The sequence below is a fragment of the Psittacula echo genome (genome assembly GCF_963264785.1).
Source record: "Psittacula echo genome assembly, chromosome: 1".
Taxonomy (NCBI): Eukaryota; Metazoa; Chordata; class Aves; order Psittaciformes; family Psittacidae; genus Psittacula; species Psittacula echo.
The window spans coordinates 114,332,316-114,355,179 of NC_137735.1; the positions used below are offsets into that span (position 1 = coordinate 114,332,316).

General features: G+C 38.4%; 1 protein-coding gene across 5 annotated transcripts in view; it reads left to right on the top strand.

Moving 5' to 3' along the window:
- ANKS1B (ankyrin repeat and sterile alpha motif domain containing 1B) overlaps window positions 1–22,864 on the top strand; it is a gene marked incomplete at both ends in the record, with an annotated part of 478,018 nt that overhangs the window by 68,820 nt on the left and 386,334 nt on the right. For 3 of the 5 annotated variants that reach the window (XM_080616728.1, XM_080616730.1, XM_080616731.1), the window contains 4 exons: window positions 2,180–2,255; window positions 5,011–5,112; window positions 15,528–15,638; window positions 18,533–18,708. In XM_080616728.1, the coding sequence (XP_080472854.1) occupies window positions 2,180–2,255; window positions 5,011–5,112; window positions 15,528–15,638; window positions 18,533–18,708 (465 nt within the window). Of the gene's footprint in view, window positions 1–2,179; window positions 2,256–5,010; window positions 5,113–15,527; window positions 15,639–18,502; window positions 18,709–22,864 lie in introns of all 5 variants that reach the window. The other 2 variants (XM_080616729.1, XM_080616732.1) reach the window with 2 other exon arrangements.

The window sequence follows — 22,864 nt, forward strand, 5'->3', positions numbered from 1 at the left end:
TCCTCTCCCAGCAGTATGAATTACATATATGGGTGGCTCTATTCCCTTTATATGCATAACAAGGCTTTGGTTCTGTTAATGGAACTATCTTCTGGATCTGAAGTTGCCCCAGATAGATTTGTTTTCCTTTGACATCTACAGGAAATTTCCTCTTCTCATGTTTTCATTCTATTTCTTATGAGATGTATGTTTTCACCAAGGAAGATATTGCTTGCCTTTCCTCCAGTGGGGAATTTTGATCAATAAAGGGGACTGCTGCCAGTTCTGGCAATCATATCAGGTTCTTTTCTACCCCTTTACTGAGGAGTCTGAGGACAGATCCTCTTTCTTGTCCTCAGAAATTATGATTCAGCGTGACAGAGCATTAATCTTTCTCAGTCTCAGATGATGCCACCTCAATGGATTCTAGATATCTGTTTTCACTAAAGTATGTCCATTTTTCCATTAGGAAAGGTCCCTTCTTAATACAGAATTATCTCTATAACTTTAGTCAGGGTGCAGCTGGTTTCTGTCTCTACAGTTCATCCTCAGTTGGACTAAAATTTAGTGCTCAGGACTTCTATAACATCTGAACCTCTGTGGATTTAATTGTTGGTGTATACATCACTGATTATTATCCCAGACAGAATCACAGAATGGTTGAGGTTGGATGGGAACTATGGAGGTCATGTTGTGCAACTGCCCTGTTCAAGCAGGGTCAACTACAACAGGTTGCCAGGACCACGTCCAGGCAGCTTTTGAATATCCAAGGACTGAGATTCTGCAGCCTTCCTGGACAACCTGTGCCAGTGCTCAGTCACTTTCACAGCACAAAATGTTTCCTTAAGTTCAGAGAGAATCTCATGTGTTCCAGGTTTTTGCTATTACCTCTTCTGTCACTGGACACCACCAAGATTGGCTCAGTCTTCTTTACACCCACCCTTCAGATACTAACACACATTGATGAGATCCCCTGTAAGCCTTCTTGTCTAGGCTAAACAGTCTCATCTTTCTCAGCCTTTCCTTGGAGGAATGATGCTTCAGTCTCTTAATCTTCTTAGTGGCTCCCTCCTATACCTCCTTATCTATCTTGCACTGGGGAGCCCAGAACTGGACAAAGTACCCATCTCAGTTTCTCTGATTACTTCTAGATATCCTGTCATTCATTGCATGGCTGTAACAGTTGTGCATTCTGATACAACTAATAAATAATGAATCACTATTTTATTTTAGAGTTAATTTTCATAGTTTATTTTTTTATCATTTGCCCAGAAATAAAACCCACTCAAAAGCTAATTTACTATAATTAGGAAAAAAAAAAAAAAAAAAAGAAAAAAAAGGGCAATTCAGCCAGGGATTCAATGAGATCTAGTAGTGTTTCTAGTAGTGTTCAGCTACTGCTGAACCCAGGACAGCTAGTGCTAATGCTATTGTATGGAAGGGCATTCAGTTCTTATTTTTCAGTAACAACAGTGTAAAATACTAAGAGAAGTAGCATGTTAAGAGAAGTAATTTGTTTTTCAGTGCTGTAAATTTTACTTGAGAAAAAGTTCATTCATAAAGAATTTTGTGTAACAGAAATCTGAAAAATTGGGTTCAAAGACATCTAAGGTAGAATTTAAATGATCGAAACATAGGCATCTGATGCTGTTGGAGGTGCCTTAGGGTATTCAAGACATCTGTATAGAGCAGATGTGCTGCAGATCAACTGTGAGCATGAACTGGAACATCAGCTGGAGACCAAGTGGGATATCCTAGGGCATCTCTCACCATGCAACTGACCTTCTAGGGTGTGGTCCAATTTCAAATTAAAACACCTAAATGTAGATGTCCACATGTAAACTGTCTAACTGCTGACAGCTGTGTTCCACTGACAGTATTGACTAGGCTTTCACTGTCTATAATAGGAGTTTAGAAATTTTTCACCCACAAAGGCTTGCTAACTGGGGGTTGTATTATGTCCCTAATATATTTTTTTATATAGCTAGTAATTTTTATAGTAGAACTGACAACATTTATGTTGTTATCATGAATAATAATAATAAAAAAATATGGTAGCATTTGTTTTTGCCCATTCAATGTTTTTTTATGTGTAGATAGAGGGGAAAAAAATACTTCTTTTCTAAATGCATCCTTTTCAAAATGATTCATTGGTATTTTAATTTGCATTTTAAATGTCACAATTTTTATTTTTTTCTAGACAGAAAAAGGGAGCGCACTACATGAAGCAGCCCTATTTGGAAAGGTGGAGGTAGTACGCATTTTGCTTGAAACAGGTAAATCTGATTTACAGGAAACACTGAACAAATATACTTAATATTCCTAAACTGGTGTATGCCTTCTCAAGTTTTCATTATAGAATAATAGAATCATAGCATCATAGAATAGTTAGGGTTGGAAAGGACCTTAAGATCATAAAGTTCCAACACCCCTGCCATGGGCAGGGACACCTCACACTAAACCATGTCACCAAAGCTCTGTCCAACCTGGCCTTGAACACCACCAGGGATGGAGCATTCACAACTTCCTTGGGCAACCCATTCCAGTGCCTCACCACCCTTGCAGTAAAGAACATCTTCCTTATATCCAATCTGAACTTCCCCTGTTTAAGTTTGAACCCGTAACCCCTTGTCCTGTCACTACAGTGCCTAAGGAAGAGTCCATACCCAGCATCCTTATAGGCCCCCCTTCAGATACTGGAAGGCTGCTATGAGGTCTCCACACAGCCTTCTCTTCTCCAGGATGAACAGCCCCAACTTTCTCAGCCTGTCTTCATATGGGAGGTGCTCCAGTCCCCTGATCATCCTCGTGGCCCTCCTCTGGACTTGTTCCAACAGTTCCATGTCCTTTTTATGTTGAGGACACCAGAACTGTACACAGTACTCCAAGTTATACAAATTACTGTTACCTTTCTCAGCCTTTGCAAATCTAATCACATGTACCTCTCCTTAAAAGTGTTCTTTTAGAATAAGAAATTACTATACACAGAGAACAAAAGGAATGTTTTCACTAAGACTGAGAAACTTCATATATGACTCAGTGTATGCCTCTGTATTCTGAAAACAAAACGGGTGTGTAAAATTTTGTTATTCACTTTGAAAGACAACCAAGAATATTCTTTGATCTAGAGGCCAGAAGACTCATGTTCACAATTATTTCCTTCACTTAGCTATTCTTAACAAACACACCATCCTGCTTGCTCTATTGCCTGGATAAACTTTGAGTGCTTGTGAAGAAAGGGGAGGGCACTGTCTCTCTAAGATATACATTTGTCCAGAAAGGACAGGAGAACAAGGATATATGTAGAGTTCAACAAGCCCATCTACTACATGATGAGAATTTCAGAGTCATTGCAGGTAAATTACTCATCTAAACAACTGTCTTCTCAGATAAATGAGAAGACCAAAGAAAGTGAAAATATCTAGAAATTACTTCTCTGATATTTGAACTTCCATTACACTGAGGGATCTCATTGATCTTTATTTTCAGTACTTGTGGGGTTATATAGTGCAAAAGAAGGTATGTCCTACTCACAGCTCATCTGAATCTCAGCTAGTTTATACTTGGTCTGAGATCTGTTTTCAGAAAGAAAAAAGGTCCTTCCAAGATGCTTTCCTCTTTGGATGAATAAGAAGGAGGCAGGAAGGGGATCTTTATCTGCCTTCAGAAGGGCAGGGCCTTTCTATATTAATTCACCTAAAAGAGGAAGGACTCGAGAACACTACACAGTTATAGGAAGATCCTATGTTTGAGCACAAATAAAGACTACCTCCTGTAGATTAGTACACATGATAACATCTGCCACAGTGGAATTGTACAAGAAAGTGGAGTAGTCTTCACTGTAAACTTCAACTCCAAATGCACATCTGCAACACTCCCCACCTTCTGCCTTTTCTACCTAAAAAATCTGTATTCTTTCTGCTTAAAAAAAAAAAAAAAAAAAAGAAAAAGAAACTTAGAAGATGTTTTAAGTAGCTACTGCAAAGGCAAGGTGTAAGTTGGTGTGTCTGGCCTCTGAAAATCAGCTGCTGCTGCTAATTAGCCCAGCAATATTTTAGCTTTACTTTCAGTGAGAAAACAAATCTCTCTTACTCACAAAACAAATTAGGAAACTCACCATCAGGTCAGGAAATGACAAGAACTGCAGCCTTTTCTGGTGAGTAGAGAAATCTTTCCATGCAATCAGAATGCCCTCATAAATCCTGCTTCCCCTGATTGCCTCTATTCAGTGTCCCAAGAAGAATCTCATTCTTTACTTTTTATGAAAGTACATCCAAACTTTGAAACTACAACCAAAAGAGAACATCAGTTCTCTACCATAAGGCAAACATTTCCAAAATAGTCCCTAAAAAACTAGGGTGGAGAGTCGTGCACTGTCATGTACAACAGGTTCTTTGAGACTTACCTGGGATAAGCCTCAAACTTATTTAAGGTTATGTTCACAGTTTGTGCCAAACTACTACTTTATCAGAAGTCTGAACAGTTGGAAATGCTGTGGCTGTTCATAGAGCCCTTTTACTACATATGGGCATTTCAGTCTACCCAGAGCATGAATTTCAAGCTTGTCACTGTGAAGTACAAAACTCTTAAGGTTAATAATTTCTTCAGTATTGTTCTCAAAACACATACTGTTACTATGGACTAGAAAATCCCCTGTGAATCAGAGCACTTTGGAGAGAATTAGAATTCAGGAATGTAGGAAAAACATTCAGAGAATTTTTTTGATTTTATAAAATATTATTTTCAGGATGGCTGTTTCTTTAGAACAGTTAAAATAATCCAATATTTGATTAAGAAGTTTACTTTATATCCCCATGAATTACACGTGAAACATAACAATCCATGTCAGCATATGAATTTTAGGCTGCTCAAGCTTTAAGCAGAAATGAATGCTGTACTTCAACGGTAACACAGCTGTTAATCTGTTACCGCTTGCATTCAGTTTGCCAGATAATTGAGTCTGATATACCATATTTATAATCCAAAATACTTGGGGTTGAAAATTCCACCACAGATCATTTTCTTTTTCAGGAATTGATACCAACATAAAGGACAGTTTGGGTAGAACCGTTTTAGATATTCTGAAAGAACATCCATCTCAGCAGTCACTCCAAATTGCGGCTCTTCTTCAAGGTAGGTCATATTCAGTTATACATTTTTTAGAGACAAATCAGAATAGTGTGGATGAATATTAAGGTTTATGGTAATTTCTACTCTTTAAATATTTTGTTACACACAAGAGTATAATTTGAACTAAAAGGACAAAATTACTGTTTGCTAGATACACAACAATAAGTGGTTGAATATCCGAATTTCATAGTAAACGCTTTCTTTTTTTTGGACAATAGACACTAGCACTGTGCGTCACGTAGTTATCTTTTGTATATTCTTCATTACAAAATAACATATTGTATTTCACTGCAGTTCCGTTAAATTTTGATGGTAAACTGAAATTGAAATGCTTGATTTGTTCATAAATCACAACTATGACTGAAAGATGATGACAAAGTTTCAAAAAATCTTTTTTGGGTTTATTTTTTCTTAAACAAAATAAATAAGCACACACACCCCCAAGACCAAACAGGCAGTAACTCATCATTATAGCAGAAATAATACAATTTTGTTGTAAATACATTTTTTCTCATTCCTCATCTTACATTCATGGTGTCAAGACTGATTGAAGTCCATTGTTTACTTCAATTTTTTACTATAAAAGATGGCAATAAAGTGATGAAACATGAGCTAATCCATAACTCAGTGTTAAACATCATTCCTTCTCTTCTATGGAATTTGTTCCCTGCATTTTTAGATTAGTCTTTCATTATCTGTGTTTGACAGATATGTTCCCTGCAGGTGTCATTGCTGAATCTCCACCTGTATTGATTATTCTCATCTTTAAATAAGCCATTTTAATCAGTTCAGCATTGGTTCTACATATGAACTAGCTTATCCTTCAGTCTCCCACATAACTATATTTCATAAGAATATTTCCTGGAGAAAATGAGGTCATGTGGCCCCAATGTGTCCTTCAGGTTTTCTTTTCTGAATAACTTCCTAACTTGTTAGCCAGCCTCTGTAAAGTTTTCCAGTGAGATGATGGACTGAAGATATATAGCTCCTAAAAGTATAATGAAAATTTTGCAGGCTGGAGGAGAGGTATTCTCTTAAGGACCAGATTTATCTTATAGCTGAACTGAATTAACAGCTTGGCTTGAGGTCTCCCTCTCTCCCTCCTTTCTATTTTCTTTTTCCCTTTCCCCCATTCCCCACCTTCCTCCTCCACTACTTGCAGCTACATAGTTCACTCCTGTATTCTCTGCTTCCAGGAGATTTTAAAGGGATCTGATTCAGTTCGTGAAACAGTATTTAACTGTTCATTAAATTATTTAATAGTATGTAACAATAATAAAAAATATTATTAAAATAATATAAATATACATTTGTTTTAATGAATTTGCCTTGTATGTGATTCAGGTCCCAGAATTAGCTCCGTCCCAGGTAACTGGCAGAAATGTGCATTAAAAAGTGGGTAGGAAGATAATGGGTGAGGGAAGTAGGACTTCTGCTGTCAACAGAACGGAGCTCCTAATTTGACTCAGGCTATATAGTGAAACTTCAGCCTCACTTAACACAGCCTCACTGTCCGCATTGAACATACCACTATGTAAAGGAAAAGAGGGTTAATATCATACCAAAACTTCTTCAGTGGCAGGAAAAGGGTCAGTCAGAGCTTCCACTTTCTTAGACATCCAAATCAATCATTCTTCAGATAATAATCTAAGATGCATTATAATGTCCCACCACCAACTAAACTAACTTTCATTTTAGTAATTCTGTATTGTGCCATTTCCTCCTTAGTCTGATAATCTTGCAGTCTCAATCCCATTGATAAACAAAGTTGCTTCAAAGTACCCTTATCCTATGACAAAAAATAGCGCCCAAACCCTCTTAAGGGTTTGTCATGTCGATGGATCAGTACCTGCCCTTAGTTTTTACCACAAAACAGAAATACATGAATTTCAAGGCTTTTTAGTGCTTTTAAATGCAATGTTTTTCACATGTATGTCTTGAAAATGTAAAGACTACTTAGTAGTTTTAGCTCATAGTAGTGTGATGAAACTGTGCTTGTAATGAGCAGCTGTGGTTTTTTGCTCTGTCTACCTTGGTCAGAACTGATGTGCAAGGATGAAAAACATTTACAAGGATGCCATTCTGAGTTTTAAAGCAATCTAAGGAGCCCCTTAATAACTCCCTTGTGGAACCCACTGAGATTGTTTTTCATCAGGCAAAGGGTTTACTGAAGCTTTAACCATCAAAGATTGTTTGAACTGTTGTAGGATTTAGTACTAGCGCTGCTGATGATACAGTAGACCTACCCTCCTCTAAAAAGGAGGGTATACTTTTCGCTGAAGTGTGGGCATTTATCCTGTTGTAACTGAAATATCAGTGAAGCACTGGGATTTTGGGTAACCTGAATATACTGTAATTGAGTTTGACTTCAGTGTGTAATAAATTCCATGCAAAGAAAGGGCAATTGCTGAGAGAGAGAGTTAGTGGCTTCCAGAAACATTCCTGTTAAAGCTTCTGTCTTCAGATGATGACTAGATTTTGTAAGTTTCTTTCTAATTTTTTTTTTCTTTATGCAGACACAATGGAATTGAACTGATTCTTTCACATTGTTGCCAGGATAGAGTAAGATTTTACCACCTAGCATTCTCATTAATTTTTACCATTTCCCCCTTGCATTTTTATGATTGTTGCTGTGCAGTTTAGAGTATTAACACAGAATAATATCTGTCCCTGTCACAAAACATTAGCTTTCAAACTATAAAATAAAGGCTGAAAGACGCATATAAGCAGACTGGCAGAAACAGACAAGGAAATAACATGACTAGTATTCCTCGTGGGCCTGATTGATAGTGTACTGTCCCATATGCAAAGGGGTAACATAGTTGTAAGAAAAGACTTGAAAGAAAATGGGTTGATTTTGAGGATATTTATGAGAAACTTCTCTGGAGAAGAAACTAATTTATGTCTCTAGAAGCAGTTCAGGGAGACAGTAAATCCATTCAGCTGACTACCAGACTGGTAGCTTCTTGCGAATGAGGCCTCCAGAACTGAAGAATTGTGGATAGGAGTTTCTATTGGTGTTCTCACTTTTTTAAAGAATATTTACAAAACTCCTTTTTAGAGACTATAGGTTAAAAGGAAACAAAACCTTTTGCCAGTGAGGCTTTAGAAGTGATCCTAGTGTTTTTGTGATCTTTACATCTTTCCTCACTGTCCTAATAAAACAGTAATTGAAGTTTCTGCAATTATTTTTGTGTGTGTGTATTTGAAAAGTCTGCTGGTTTTGGTTGGTTGTTTTGGTTTGTTTTTTTTTTTTTATATTATGGAGCATTATCTGATAAAAGGAATGTAAATAACAATGTCGCTTTAAAGACTGACATGAAAAAGGCTGAGTAAGACATACGCCACCTGAATGGTTTTTTACTGCCTGGTAATTATAGATGAAATTGTCTTTCATATATGCCTCATCACTTTCTGTGTCTTGCTCAGGTCTGAGTTGCATTGAACTTATTACAGTTTAAATTCTTTATGTGGTAATGAAGAAATAGCCGTTCAAGCATTTTTTCAAATTGCAGAGAATGAGAATCCTGTGCCAACTAAGGCCAGTCTACTGGATGCATTTCATGGATGTAGTGAAACAACAGCATTCAGTGCTGAAGCAGTTAACAGTATTGGCACTTAGGGCTTTATAATTAGGCACTGAAGATAAAAGGGATGTTGCCAAAGCTAGTAGGCCTAAAATTAAACCGACCAGCTGTGTTTTAGTTTTAGCACATGTGAACGTGACGCAGGTGCGTGCTATACCATCTTTCAACTCTTTCTCTACAGCCCACTATGCTCTGTGCTAGAATCTTGCTCTTTTACTATTTCTGGAAGCAGAATTCTTGTTATTATGAAGAAAAAAGGAGATAGTAGATAAACAGATGAAAAATAACATGAGCCCTGGGAAGGCACGATAAGCTCTGCTGCTTAGACAGTATGGAGGGAGTTGTAATGGAAAGCTGTTTCCTCTCTCTTGTGCAGAAGCTGCTTAAGAGCCTAGCATTGTTTGTACTTGTTACCGAAATATTCATAAATGGAAAATGCATAAGCAGCTGCAGAACCAGGACTCCTTTCTTCACCCCTCTGCTTAAATAGCTTTGGTAGGAGTAGCGCTGGTTTTCTTTTGTGTATTCTCACTCTCTTTCTTCCCTCTCTTCCTGTGGACAAATAGATCTTCCATTCCTTTGAGTGCAGGAGGCCAGCATCACAGGAAAGATACAGTTGATTTCCAGTGAAGGATTTAATTACACCTGTGTGGGATGAAAGAATTGGGATCTCTATCCCTCTTTGTTTTTTGTTTTTTTTTTTTTTTTTTTTCTGAGGGCTTTTCAGCTCCTTTTATAGCCTGTAAAGTATTGGCTATATTTCTGAATTAATTTAACTGCTGTTGTTTTGGGGACTGAAAGTTTAGCTGCACCCTTACCTATTTCAGGATCATAGCAGTACTAAAGTGCTTGTTTCTATTTATCTTCCCTGAACAAATGCACAAAAGTCTGCTTATATGCCTTTAACTTAAACATCTACTGATTCCTGGTTTCTTTGGGAGTAAGTTAAATTTGAGTGGTTTAGAATCATCCTCTGACAGGTAGGATGTGAAGCTAGCCCACCCTCCATCTAAGCTCAAGTCTGTCAGTTTAGCACACCTGAGGATAGCAGTTACCAGTTAGTTTTCTGTAACTGCTGCTGCTGTAAAGAGGAGAGAAATTGGGCCGTGAAGCCTCAGGTGGGCTCCTTCCCAGGGTACCAAGTGAGCTGTTTTGGGAGGAGCTTTTAGAGAGCTCATGGGTTGGGGCAGGACTCAGTGGAGTTGCAGGATTATCAAACACTTTCTGGGACAACCTTGAGGAGGGGAGAGGGTGTTCTGAAGATTGCTGTGCTTCAGGAAGACACAGAGTGAAGGAGCTAAGGATCCCCCTGCAGGGACATTGCCTGTGGAGGGGAGTGGTTTCCAAACCAGTATTATTCCTCTGATTTAGTCACTTGGAGAATCTTCTGTTTGAAGAGGTGAGCATTCAGATTTTTAGTCTGATAACATTTGGTTTTTTTAGAGTTTGTAAAGTCTCTTGACCCCTTTATGGAAGGTCACTTTAGGAAGGAACTGTATGGAAATCCACCCCATAGCATGGCTAATGTAGGCTCTGAAAACAAAAAGGAAAGGAACTCATACTTCAACTAAAAAAAAAAAAAAAAAAAAATATTTTTTCCTATTAAAAGAAAAGTGAAAAGTTCTCTGAACCTAATTTAGCCATTACTTTAAAAGGCAAGGTTTATAAATAAAGCAAGAATCTTGACCCAGTCACCTCACTGAGGAATTAGGACCCAGAGCAGCTGAAGTTAAAGCCTTAGAGCCTGAGCTTTTGGTGCCCCTGGAAGCTCAGCAGCAGCCCCAGCTGAGCTGGGCCATGTTCTCATCATGTCTAACCTTCCCGGCTCTGGCAGCTCTGTGGAGAGGCAGCTGTGTTTCCCTGCTCACGGATTAACGCTTTCCTTTCTGCTTGGCTTTGGCCTAGCTGGTGTTGCCGAAAGGAAGAAAGCTGGAGCTCCAGCTCTTTGAACTTTGTAGAGCTTGTTATCTTTGTTATCTTCTTGGGTTCATATTCCCCACTGGTCTTATTCCCATTGCTGTGTGGTAACTTTTTTGCTATTCTGTTTTGTAATGCATGTCACTTTAGATTAAGAAGGGCTATATCAAAATCTGGTAACTGTAATGCTACTAAGCATGCAGTTATTGAGATTCTTAGTATTAATCCTCAGTGAACTGTAATCTGTGGTTTGAGTTAACAGAAGCAAAATACTCAATTTTTCCCAAAACAGCATGGTGAGGAGACGTCTCTGAAGTGCGTATTAACGTATGTTTCCTTCACCCCTTATGTACTAGTCATGCTGACTGTCTTTGAAACATGGAACAGGATGACAGTAAGCTAGGAAGTGTTAAGAATCTCTTGGGTCATGTCCCACATGCTCTTTATTCTGCCCTATCATAGGATGACAGTCTTTTCTCTGAACTCAGTGAGACCACAGCTGGAGAAACTGTTCTTGTCATTAAGTGGTATAATTGACTCAGCTTGGCTTTGTTGTGAATTATCTTTCTTTTTTGAGGAAAAATGATAGAATCAAAAGCAGTCTCTCAAGTGCACCGTAGTCAGAGCAGATGATGGTAGCAGTATGTCGTGGTTTAAGCCCAGGCCGTAAATCAGAACCACGCAGTCTACTTCCCCCCCACCTTTCTTCCCCCGGCTCCTGGAGGGACGGGGAGGAGAATCGAAAGAATGCAACTCCCACGGGTTGAGATAAGAACAGTTTAATAACTAAGGTATAACACAAACCACTACTGCTACCACTAATAGTAATAATGATAAAGGAAATAACAAGGAAGAGAATACAACACCTCACAGACCGATACCTCGACCCCACCCCAGCAGTGATCCAGCCCTTCTGGATACTCTCAGTTCTACATCCTGGGCATGACGTGCTGTGGTATGGAATACCTCTTTGGCTAGTTTGGGTCAGGTGTCCTGTCCCTGCTTCCTTCTGGCTTCCTCTCCTCCCTGGCAGAGCATGAGACTCACGAAGTCCTTGGTCAGGCTAAACATTTGAGCAGTAACTAAAAACATCAGTGTTATCAGCTCCGTTCCCAGGCCAAAAGTTAAAACCACAGCACTGCACCAGCTACTAAGAAGGAGAAAAAATGACTGCTACTGCTGAACCAGGACACAGTATCATCTTTGTCAGTAAGTTTGGGCAGGCTTTGAAGATGAATTTCTAGCCAGCTGCAGGTGAATATAATTTGGCTGCTGATGGAAGCATCCGCTACTTGTGTGTACTTTGGCTTTTGAAATAAATCACCTGTTTTCTGTCTGTTTCTTTGATAATATTATGGGTAAGTATACATTTACCTAGACTACAAGCCCCTCACAAGAGAGTCCCTGTCTTTTTTTTCTCTCATATGTATCTGGTAGAATTTTTAATAGCACAAAACCAAATTGGGATTAGAGGTCCTATATTGTAAATGTTGCACTCTTGCAAGGATGGCACACTGCTGGCCTGTTTTAAACTCCTACACCATACCTTGTGCTGAGCCTTTTGTAGAGGGTTTTCTGGAAGGAGCTCTGCAGTTTTTAACATAGGTATTTATGGAACTTAATTTGAATTTGGGATTTCCTCCTCAGAACTAGCCTTTAGCAGGAAAGTGCATTGGTCTAAAAGTGGAGCCTGTCAAAAAATAAAAAGAGTATTGTTTTAAAAGCTGTCTTATATGAATATTGGACAACAAGGTTAAAGTCCTTCACAATTTTCCCTGCATTTTCTTTCCCGATAATATCTGTATTGATCCAATAATTTTAACACTCCCACCTGGTAGGACTTCAGTTTAGGTTTGCTTCTTGACAGTTGCGCAACTAGAAAGCAAATATTTCCAGGTATTTTTCCTTTTTCTTTTTCTTTGTGTCTAGCTTCCTTTTTATTTCTCCTCCATCTTGCACATTATCTCAACAAATAATATAGCTGACAGGGCTGGAAAACATTCCAGAGCATTTTGTCATGCTGCTGGTTTTCTCATGGTCTCTTAGAGCTAATCTTTGCTTCTTTGCTTTTAGCACTGCACAAAAAAATTAAGTGCCTATTTTCATATGAAGGAATGTATAGCACATTATCCAGGGGACCATTGCAACCATCAAACTTAATAAATGACATTTTCAAATCATACATTCTAAACCAAAGTACAAACAATAAAACAAACAACAACCTGCAAAGCATTCTGAAACTGCATGCTGTTTGCTGCCATTTCCAATTTCATTTTCTCAGATGTCGATATTATCACAGATTGTATTTGGGTTTGGGGAATTGTTATTTAATTGGGAATAACAGCAAGCTAAGCAAGTGTGTTGTAGACTCTAGAAATTAAATGAGGGAGGTTTTGCTTCCCAGAAACTGTTTAGCTCTTCAGTGTGATATTGATGAAAGCAGTTATTGTAGTTCTCTTTTGTGTGTGTTGCAACATGTGCCGTTGTGTTTACTGTCTGTTATCAGAAAGAACTTGCTTAAGCAACTTCAGAAAATCAAGAAACTGCAGATGTAGTATAACTGCCTGAAGTGAGATACAATCTCTCTGATGGGAAAAAAGTGCTACTAATGCATAAATTAATTTATATTTTTATTTTTGTCCTATAATAACATTCATTAAGGTCTTGGTGTTCCATTGAGGTAGCCTGTGTACAAAGGCACATAAAAATAATGTATATATTCACACAAAAAATAATAGCAATAAAGTGGAATTTTAACATGTTCATCACTCCACATTTTCCTGGTTTTACAGACATCATCATAGAATCATAGAATAGTTAGGGTTGGAAAGGACCTTAAGATCATAAAGTTCCAACCCCCCTGCCATGGGCAGGGACACCTCACACTAAACCATGCCACCCAAAGCTTCATCCAACCTAGCCTTGAACACCACCAGGGATGGAGCATTCACAACTTCCCTGGGCAGCCCATTCCAGTGCCTCACCACACTAACAGTAAAGAATTTCTTCCTTAGATCCAATCTAAACTTCCCCTGTTTAAGTTTGAACCCGTAACCCCTTGTCCTGTCACTACAGTGCCTAAGGAAGAGTCCATACCCAGCATCCTTATAGGCCCCCCTTCAGATACTGGAAGGCTGCTATGAGGTCTCCACACAGCCTTCTCTTCTCCAGGATGAACAGCCCCAACTTTCTCAGCCCGTCTCCATACGGGAGGTGCTCCAGTCCCCTGATCATCCTCGTGGCCCTCCTCTGGACTTGTTCCAACAGTTCCATGTCCTTTTTATGTTGAGGACACCAGAACTGAGTGAGGTCTCACGAGAGCAGAGTAGAGGGGCAGGATCACCTCCTTCGACCTGCTGGTCACGCTCCTCTTGATGCAGCCCAGGATATGGTTGGCTTTCTGGGCTGCGAGCGCACACTGCTGGCACATGCTCATTTTCTCATTGGCCAACACCCTCAAGTCCTTCTCTGCAGGGCTGCTCTGAATCTCTTCTCTGCCCAATCTGTAGCTGTGCCTGGGATTGCTCCTACCCAGGTGTAGGACCTTGCACTTGGCATGGTTAAACTTCATAAGGTTGGCATCAGCCCACCTCACAAGCGTGTCGAGGTCCCTCTGAATGGCATTCCTTCCCTCCTGTGTATCAACCAAACCACACTTCTTGGTGTCATTGGCAAACTTGCTGAGGGTGTGCTCAATCCCACTGTCCATGTCACCAACAAAGATGTTGAACAAGACCGGTCGCAATACCAGTTCCAACACCGATCCCTGAGGGACACCACTCGTTACCGGTCTCCAGCCAGACATTGAGCCATTGACCACAATTCTTTGCGTGCAGCCATCCAGCCAGTTCTTTATCCACCGAGTGGTCCACCCATCAAATTGATGTCTCTCCAATTTAGAGACAAGGATGTCATGTGGGACAGTGTCGAACGCTTTGCACAAGTCCAGGCAGACGACATCAACTGCTGTACCCCTGTCCATCAGTTCCGTAGCCCCATCATAGAAGGCCACCGAATCGGTTAGGCAGGATTTCCCCTTAGTGAAGCCATGCTGGCTGTCACCAACCACCTCCTTGTTTTTCATGTGCTTTTGCATGCCTTCCAGGAGAATCTGCTCCAAGATTTTGCCAGGCACAGAGGTGAGACTGACTGGTCTGTAATTCCCTGGGTCATCCATTTTCCCCTTCTTGAAAATGGGGGTTATATTTCCCTTTTTCCAGTCATCGGGAACTTCACCTGACTGCCATGATTTTTCAAATATGATGGCCAGTGGCTTAGCAACTTCATTCGCCAGCTCCTTCAGGACCCTCAGATGGATTTCATCAGGTCCCATGGACTTGTGTACGTTTAGGTTTATCTAGGTCATGAAGGTGGGACAAGGGAAGTCTCAAGGAGGAAAAGCACAAAAATTTTAGAATACTGCTTTTTAGACTGCTAGTTTCAACTAAATTTTTGAGACTACATTCTTTTTTCTCATGTACTGTGTGCTGCAAGTAGAATATTTTTTTTTCTTTGCAGTATAAATATATCTGCTTACTGTGAACCTGAATCCTGAATATTTTAGCTAAAAACTCTTCACAAATTTAGAACAAAGAAAAATCAACCATAATAATAAAATGGAACAGTTATGTAGGTGTTTCAAGGATACAGAAAAAACACAGGAATATTTGCAACACATTACTCCTATAATGAGATTTTTGTAGTGCTTTCAGTAAATTAAAGAACTGGTCATTATAGTGTTCTGTAATGCTTTCTATAAGTGATTGCTTTGCAGTAGTGTTTATGAATAATTACAAGGGTTTAATATAAAAATCTGGAAAGGTTTAATGAAAAATGAAGTAGCAAATATAATTTTAATTGGAATAAACCACCTTAATTCAGGAGTTTAAGTCTATGTATATCTTTAAATTGCAGAATATATGGAAACAGGAAATGCAAGTATTTCAGAGGAACGCCCACTGGAATGCGCAGAACATCAGTCTTGCATTTTGTCCCCAGAAGTTCCTCCGTCTCCAAAGGCTAAAAGTAAATACATACACTCTGTGGATCAGAAGCTGTACTGAACTTCTCTTTAATATTAAAATTATATTGCTAACACGTTTATACAAACATACAAAATGAAAAAGAGAGGTTAAGAAAGTTATTGATATTGAGAAGTTTTATTCCACCATGAATTACCTATCTTCACTATATACACTGTAATCCATGCCATATAGGAAAGCAAAGAACTGTATTCTTAGAAATGACAAATCATTGATGGATTACAATGGGTTACATTATTTTATCTTTAATCTTTTTAATTTATCTGACCTTACACATTTCATAATCAAGTAAAACTGAAGGATACTAGAATTGTTGAAATACTCTGCAGGCATCGCTCCCATTCAGATTAAAGAATGAATCTTTCTTTATCTTTCCCAGTGAGTACCTCTTCCATTTGTGTTACATTTGGATGCCTCTTTCAAAATTCATGTGTGTGCTGCTGTTTCCTTTCTTCTTCTAACATATCTTGCATATACCATGACCATCACTGTTGTGCGCACATGCTTTCATCTTACATTTTGGTTCACCCTTTACACACCACAGCCACTTATATAGGGCATTTCCTCTGTGGTGTCATCCTCCTCTTCCATGAAAATCATCCTCCTGTAAAATCAAACCTGACTTCTGACTTCTCTAATGATCCAAAGTAAATATAATTGACTGCTGGCAAATAACTAATCTCTTCTTTTTTTTTTCTTTTTTTTTTTTTTTTTTAAGTTGTGTGGGTTTGTGGTGGTGGTGGTGGTTTGGGGGGACGTGTGTTTTTTAAACTTTACACGAAGAGCTTTTATTCATGAGAAAACTAAGCTTACTGCTGCACACCAGATTATGATATTCATGGTGATGGTAAACAAATGCTCCAGTTCCAGTCACGTTTCCCACTGGGGTTCTTACCTGACATATGATGTATGAGGATAAGTAGTTCCTTTGAGATTAGTAGAATCATGAAGTCAACTAACCTATGCAATAGAAATGCCTGTCCTGAAACTAAGTAGTAAATATTTTTAAAATGCATTTTTCTTCTTAATGGTAGGGTCATGATCTTACACTCCTTGTTTCCGCTTTAAAGGAATAAATAGTGTAAAACGTGCTGTCTGGTTTTGTCTATTGTGTAATCTGATTCTAAAGGAAAGAAATTGTAGTTGATTGTGCTGCCCATCCATTTGCCATTCTCTGACAATCTCATTTCAAATAATTTAAACTGAATTTGGAAAAGAAATAGCAGTATCAATTACCTTTCTGTGGCTTTTGTGAAAATAGGTAGCTAGATAGATGAGAGAGACCTTAATTAGCACCTACACTGACAGAAATAAGAAAAATTTGTCTTTTATGTATTTGTTCTGGTAGCAATGAGCCAGCCAGTTAGCATACACTTACAGGTCCGTCAGCACCCTTGCAGTTCCAGTTTTGTCACATAGAATTCATTCTTGCCCAGTAAGAAATATTGCAGGCTGGATGTGGGAGAACGTGGGATTGGGGGCACAAACATAATTCTGTAGGAAAAAATAGTCCTGTTTCTTTTCAGGGCACTGTATCATGATTTTAGACTAGTTCTTGATATTTAGGTATTTTACTTACAATTTTTAAATTATTATATTAACCTGGAATAATTTTAATTTTCTAATTAAAAAAACCCCAAACCTGATTACATCTCTGTTTCATGTAGAAGTTTTGTGCAGTTACCATTGACTAAGAGTAACAAGTTTTGAATGCAAAATTTCTGTTACTTCTAGTTGCATTAATGTACCTGTGTCTGTTGTATGTCTGCTGAGCTTAATATGCTTACTCTGTTTTGTCCTTTTCAGCATTTTATTCCTGAAGATGGAGTAAAATGGATTTTTTTCTGTATTTTATCAAATCTAAGGACTGTAGTTTCCAAGAATATGACTCTTGTAAACCTAGTAAAGAGAAGGGATTTCTTATTTGCCCCTGGCAAAACTTGGCTTTCACTCACATTTTCATTGCTGTTACTGAAGGTAGCTGTATAACACACATGTAGTAGATTATCAGAACCTCATGCAGTTGTTCATAACAAGTAACTTTTTACTTTGTGAGGGTCTTGCTGCTGCCAGTGGGCTATTTGCAGAAAAGTTAATACTCAATGTGATTCTAATACTTATTACTACCAGCATTTTTAATAGTGACCCTCAGTTAGTAGAGACATATAAAGCCCATTGTCTTACTATTCTGTTAGATTTCTGAACTAAAGATATCTGTTAAATTAAGGAGGAAACATGAAACACAATGCAGAATGCACTAAACATGGTTTTCTGATAGACTGCTGTAGGGAGGCATGTGGGTTTTGCCCAGCATAACCTTCCACCATTCCACTTAATCCTGGGAAAGTGAACAAGAATTTCTTATAAAACATAGCTACTTTAATGGGAAAGATGTGCATTCTCAGAAACTCAGTTCCAAACTACTTACAGTTTATGGAATCTGTATTGTAGTATATTAACTGATCACAGTAGCCAGTATGAGCCTGATGCAAAGTACTGCAGAGTGGCACTGATTTTGTATGTTTGTAGAAACTTTCCTTTCCTGGATTAATTTTACATCCTTGGATAATTGCTATTTCTAGCCAATTATGATGATTAGAAAACAGAGAAAGGGTAAGTATATACTGTAATTCATCCTAATTAAATGCAAGGTACAGGGGAATGCAGAAGCATGTAGATTACCTCCAGTGATTCCCATTCTTGAATGAGATGCTATTATTTTTGAGGTGAGAATTGTGCATGAAGATCACTGTTTAGATGCTAAGGCACGGAATATAACAAATACTTAATACAATTTAAAGAATGTGCATTTCATTTTTAGGCATAAATTACCCCTGGTATTCTAAGTATTGACTAATGATGTGTCTGTTTTTAAAGGTGAAGCTGTGACTGGAGAATTATCAAAGCTCTTAGATGAAATCAAATTGTGCCAAGAAAAGGAATACTCTTTTGAAGATCTGTCTCATACAATATCAGACCATTATCTGGACAATTTTAGTAAAGTATCAGAGGAAGAACTTATGACCAGTGGAAGCCAAACCAAGCTTAATGTAGTAAGTAAGATGGGATACAAAGACTATATATTCAGTTATATCTGCCTTATTTATGGCACATTCAAGAAAGAAATAGTACAAGAGTGAGACTAGTACAAGTCTAACATTAAGTTAGAAAAAAGTAATTCAGCATATGCTCCTTGCAGATTTAGAATGTAATGTTTCCCTTACTTTACACAGATATTGCTTACCACACCTCGAAACGGTTTTTCATGGCACTGCTAATGTGACTGAAAGTTCAGGTTAGTTGTTTAGAGTGGGCAGTGCAAGGAAGGGGTTTTTGAGAAATCAGTTGAAATTGGTGTGCTCAGTGCTATACTGAAGACTAAATACTTGCAAAATCTCATCAGAAGTGCCCCTCAAAAGAAGCAGCTAAGCATCTTCAGTTATGATCCTTATACATTTTATTGCTATATAGCTTTCCCAGTAGCCTAATGGTATTAAAGACTGAGTCTCTAATACTGAAAATTGTTGTGGTTTTGATAGTTCAGTGATTTCTAACTACAGTTGAAAATATTACTTCATTATCATTAATCCTGTGAATAAAGTGCTCTAGGATTAATTTTTTTCTTTACAGTATAACAAGGCTTTTTTTCTTCTTTTTTTATTAAAAAAAAAAAAAATTGAGTTATCTTCTTCAATAAGTAAATTAAATGGGATTGCCCAGGGAATAAAGCACAGTACAGAGGGAAAATGCAGTGCTAAATTTCAGTTAATGTTCATAAGTCAAGAAAAATTATGCTTTATTATGTGAGGAGAAACCATGGCAAGTTAAGGATTTTTATGTTCTAGAGGGTTTATTACAATAAATGTAGACAGAACAAGATTTACAAAGATTGTTAGCTGCCCTGAAATGCAGTAGATACTTTTGTAAAGTCCTTCTAGCTGTTTGAACAGTTAGATATATAACCCGTATTGAAGTCAGCCTGAACAAGCTGGTGCTGATCCCATTGAAGTATTTTTGCGCATCTTTCTTGTGTCTCTCTGTATTTAGGTGCTAACTGCTATTTAAATCTGCTCAGCTGCTGTTCTGCAGAAAATGCAATCCATATAATTCTCTCTACTCATACTGAATTTTTTATAGACTGAAACAAAATACAATGTGAATGGGAATATTCAGACACTGTATCTGTAATTTATGTGAAGCAGGCAGATAGAAAGATAAATTAGGCAATAAACTATATGAGATTTCACCTATTCATATACTGAATGTGAAAATAGGTGTGAAAATGAATCTTCAAAAATGGGGACTGTTTAAAGCATATTGTTGCTAGAGTAAACCCAACTATACAGGCCCATATGGGGAAAATTCTTTGCTATGATGTAGGATTTTCCTGTTTGATCTAAAACATCCATATAATTTTTTAAAAGTATTTTAAGGTCACTCAGTCTGCTCAGTTGCTACCTGGCCTTGTGTCAAAAAGAGAAGTTGCTCTCAGTTTCAACATGCCTTCTTTTGGTTTTGGGGAAGTGCTGCCTTCCCTTGGTGTATAGACTCACTGTATAGTGGTGCGTGATTTGAAAACCCACACGTGCTGTATGGAGCTATTAAAGAGTAATTGGGTAGAAGCACTAAAATGAAGAGATATGTTGAGCTCTGAAAATGGTTACAAAGGTGAATGCTGCCAAACTACTCTGGGGGTAGGATCAGCAAGCGTGGTGGTGGAAGTGTGACAGTAGGGTGATGATTGAAGAAACTTAAATGAATATTTATGTATAAGAAAATGAAGATACAGAGAGAAAGAGAGAAGTGGAGACATGTATAGATCTGGAAAGTCAGAAATAGATTCCTTGGATGTGTATTAAAGAAGAGAGAGATTCTTACAGCTTCTTTTGAGTTTAGTTTTCTCCTTTCTGGGAAGCTTACATAAAAATCTCAGTAGGGTAAGTGGGGTCTTCTCTACTGACTGCATTCATTCAGTTCGCATTCATTCAGTTCACATTCATTGCTGCTACACATGCCAAGACTCTATGGAGGCAGGGGCAGCATAGGAGTGTGGTAGCACTGAAGCACTGACTTTTTCTGCCTGCAGAACCAAGTGAAGTATTTCCCTGTTACCAGCTTTAGCCACAGGGCTGATAACTACACCTGCAGTGGCTCTACAAGCAAGAAGTTACTTGAAATTCAAATCAGCAGTTTTCCCCTAACTTTCATTGCTGACTGTGCCAGCATCAGCTCTGAAAAGGTGTAGAAGTTGGGTCACTGGTGGAAAAGTGTCAGATGATGCCATTTCCTGGACAAATGTTGGTTCCAGAGAATGATGACTGTTCCAGGATTTTCAACTTTTCCTGTAGCTGATCTGCACAGGTTCCAAAATCTAAGTCATGACACTTCATAACCCTTATGGAGATTCTGCAAAGGAACTGGCTGCTAGGAGATATTTTTTGCTGTTGTTCAGAGAAATAGGAGGCCAAGTCTGGGAAATTCCTTTTGGAATAATAGCTTGTGGCTCAAAGCTTCAATAAGATGGAGCAAGGAGCATCAGGAACTACACCCTGAGTATAGCAGGGGCATATGAAAAAGAATGCATAAGGAAATAGCGTGTATTTTAAAGAATTTTTTAATAGCTGGCTCTTTTGAAGAGGGTCAAATCGCCTGTGGTACTGCTCTGGCTAAGTAAGGTTTAGATTGATTCAGGACTGCAAAAAGGAATCATAGAATCATGTCTATTTAGGGTCCGCATCCTGGAGTTCTTGCCTGAATTGAAGTGCTAACCTGTATCATTTGAAAGAGCAGGGCTCACTGTTTCTGCTTAGTGTACGGGTAGTGGGGATGCCTGCCTCTTAATGCATTGACAGTAAAATGTTTCATCTGGAAAGTGAAAGAGTGGTGCTCGGTTCACTCTGTGGCATGAGGGTGGGTTTTAACATCGCTTTCATAGTCTCCCAAATAAAAGGACAGAGCATCAGCCTGTTGATCCCCTCCACTATTATTTCTGGATTTTACAGCCATTGGAAAAATACCAGTGCAATCTTGAGAGCAGGACTTAGGACTTTCTTTTCACTAGCAAATTCTGCTCCTTTTCTGGCCTCCGATCTCTTTTGTTGTTTATTGATCAGTAATACAGCACCTTTAAAGTACTACATTTTCTTTTGAAGAAGTTATGAGTTGGAACTGTCTTAGCTCAAGGACAGAATTGAGTCCATTCTTCCATTTCCTGAGTTATTGGAAAATTAGTCATCCAACTATGCAGCAAGTTGTTCTGGTGGCTTGGACTAAGGGACTTCCTTCTGTTCATCAAACTTTGCATTAAAAGCACTAATATATATTATTACTCAGTATGCTTCTGTGGACGAGGTGTGTGACGTGTGACATAAGGCATTAAAAAACTCCAGAGGTTTATGTTGTTACAGTATTTTATAGCCAAATAGGAAGCAGATTTGCACAACTCTGAGGCTAGGTGAAACTGGAAAAAAAGTTTTCAGGAGGAAAATTTTGGGTTCAGTCACCTTAACTCCAAATTACTAGTCAGCACAGCATTGACTTTTAAATCTCGTCAGGACATGGAAGAACTGAGTAGGAAAATTGAAGGGCAGGATCTTGAGGACTGGCAGGCGTAAACATCTGGGAGGGGAGGGTACAATGAAACAATAAGTAAAAGAATAAGACAGCACAGTGTAGATGTGAGTAGAAACAGATCTGGAGGTGAGTGAAAATGTCCCCAGAGGACACTTCTGTTCCTAGAACTGAGAGGGAAATTGGGAAAAATTGGGTGTTCTGGAGAAGCAGACTGTTAGCTCCGTGAATGAAGGGAACAATGAATAAGAGGGGGTGAAATCTGAATGCTTGTTTGATGAATAGCATGAAGTCAGACGAGAATAAATTGATGCGATCTTTTATTGGAAGAGTACATTATAAAGAATAAACTACAGAAAGTCAAGGTGAAACTTCACTGGAAAGTTTATAATTTCAGTGCTTGATTTTACAACTCTGGGTATGTTTCAATGTACTACTGATGTGCTGTCATGAAAATATTAATTCTATGTTTCCTAGTCTGTCATCACCAGTCATTGAAACATGTATAATATGACATATCAGACAACAGCCCTCTCTTCATTTTCTCCGCAAAATTAAAGGCCAAATTGAACATAATTTTGCAAATGGAAATACGGTTTATTATGCTGCTTCAGAGAGAGCATGTGTACCCCTAGGCAT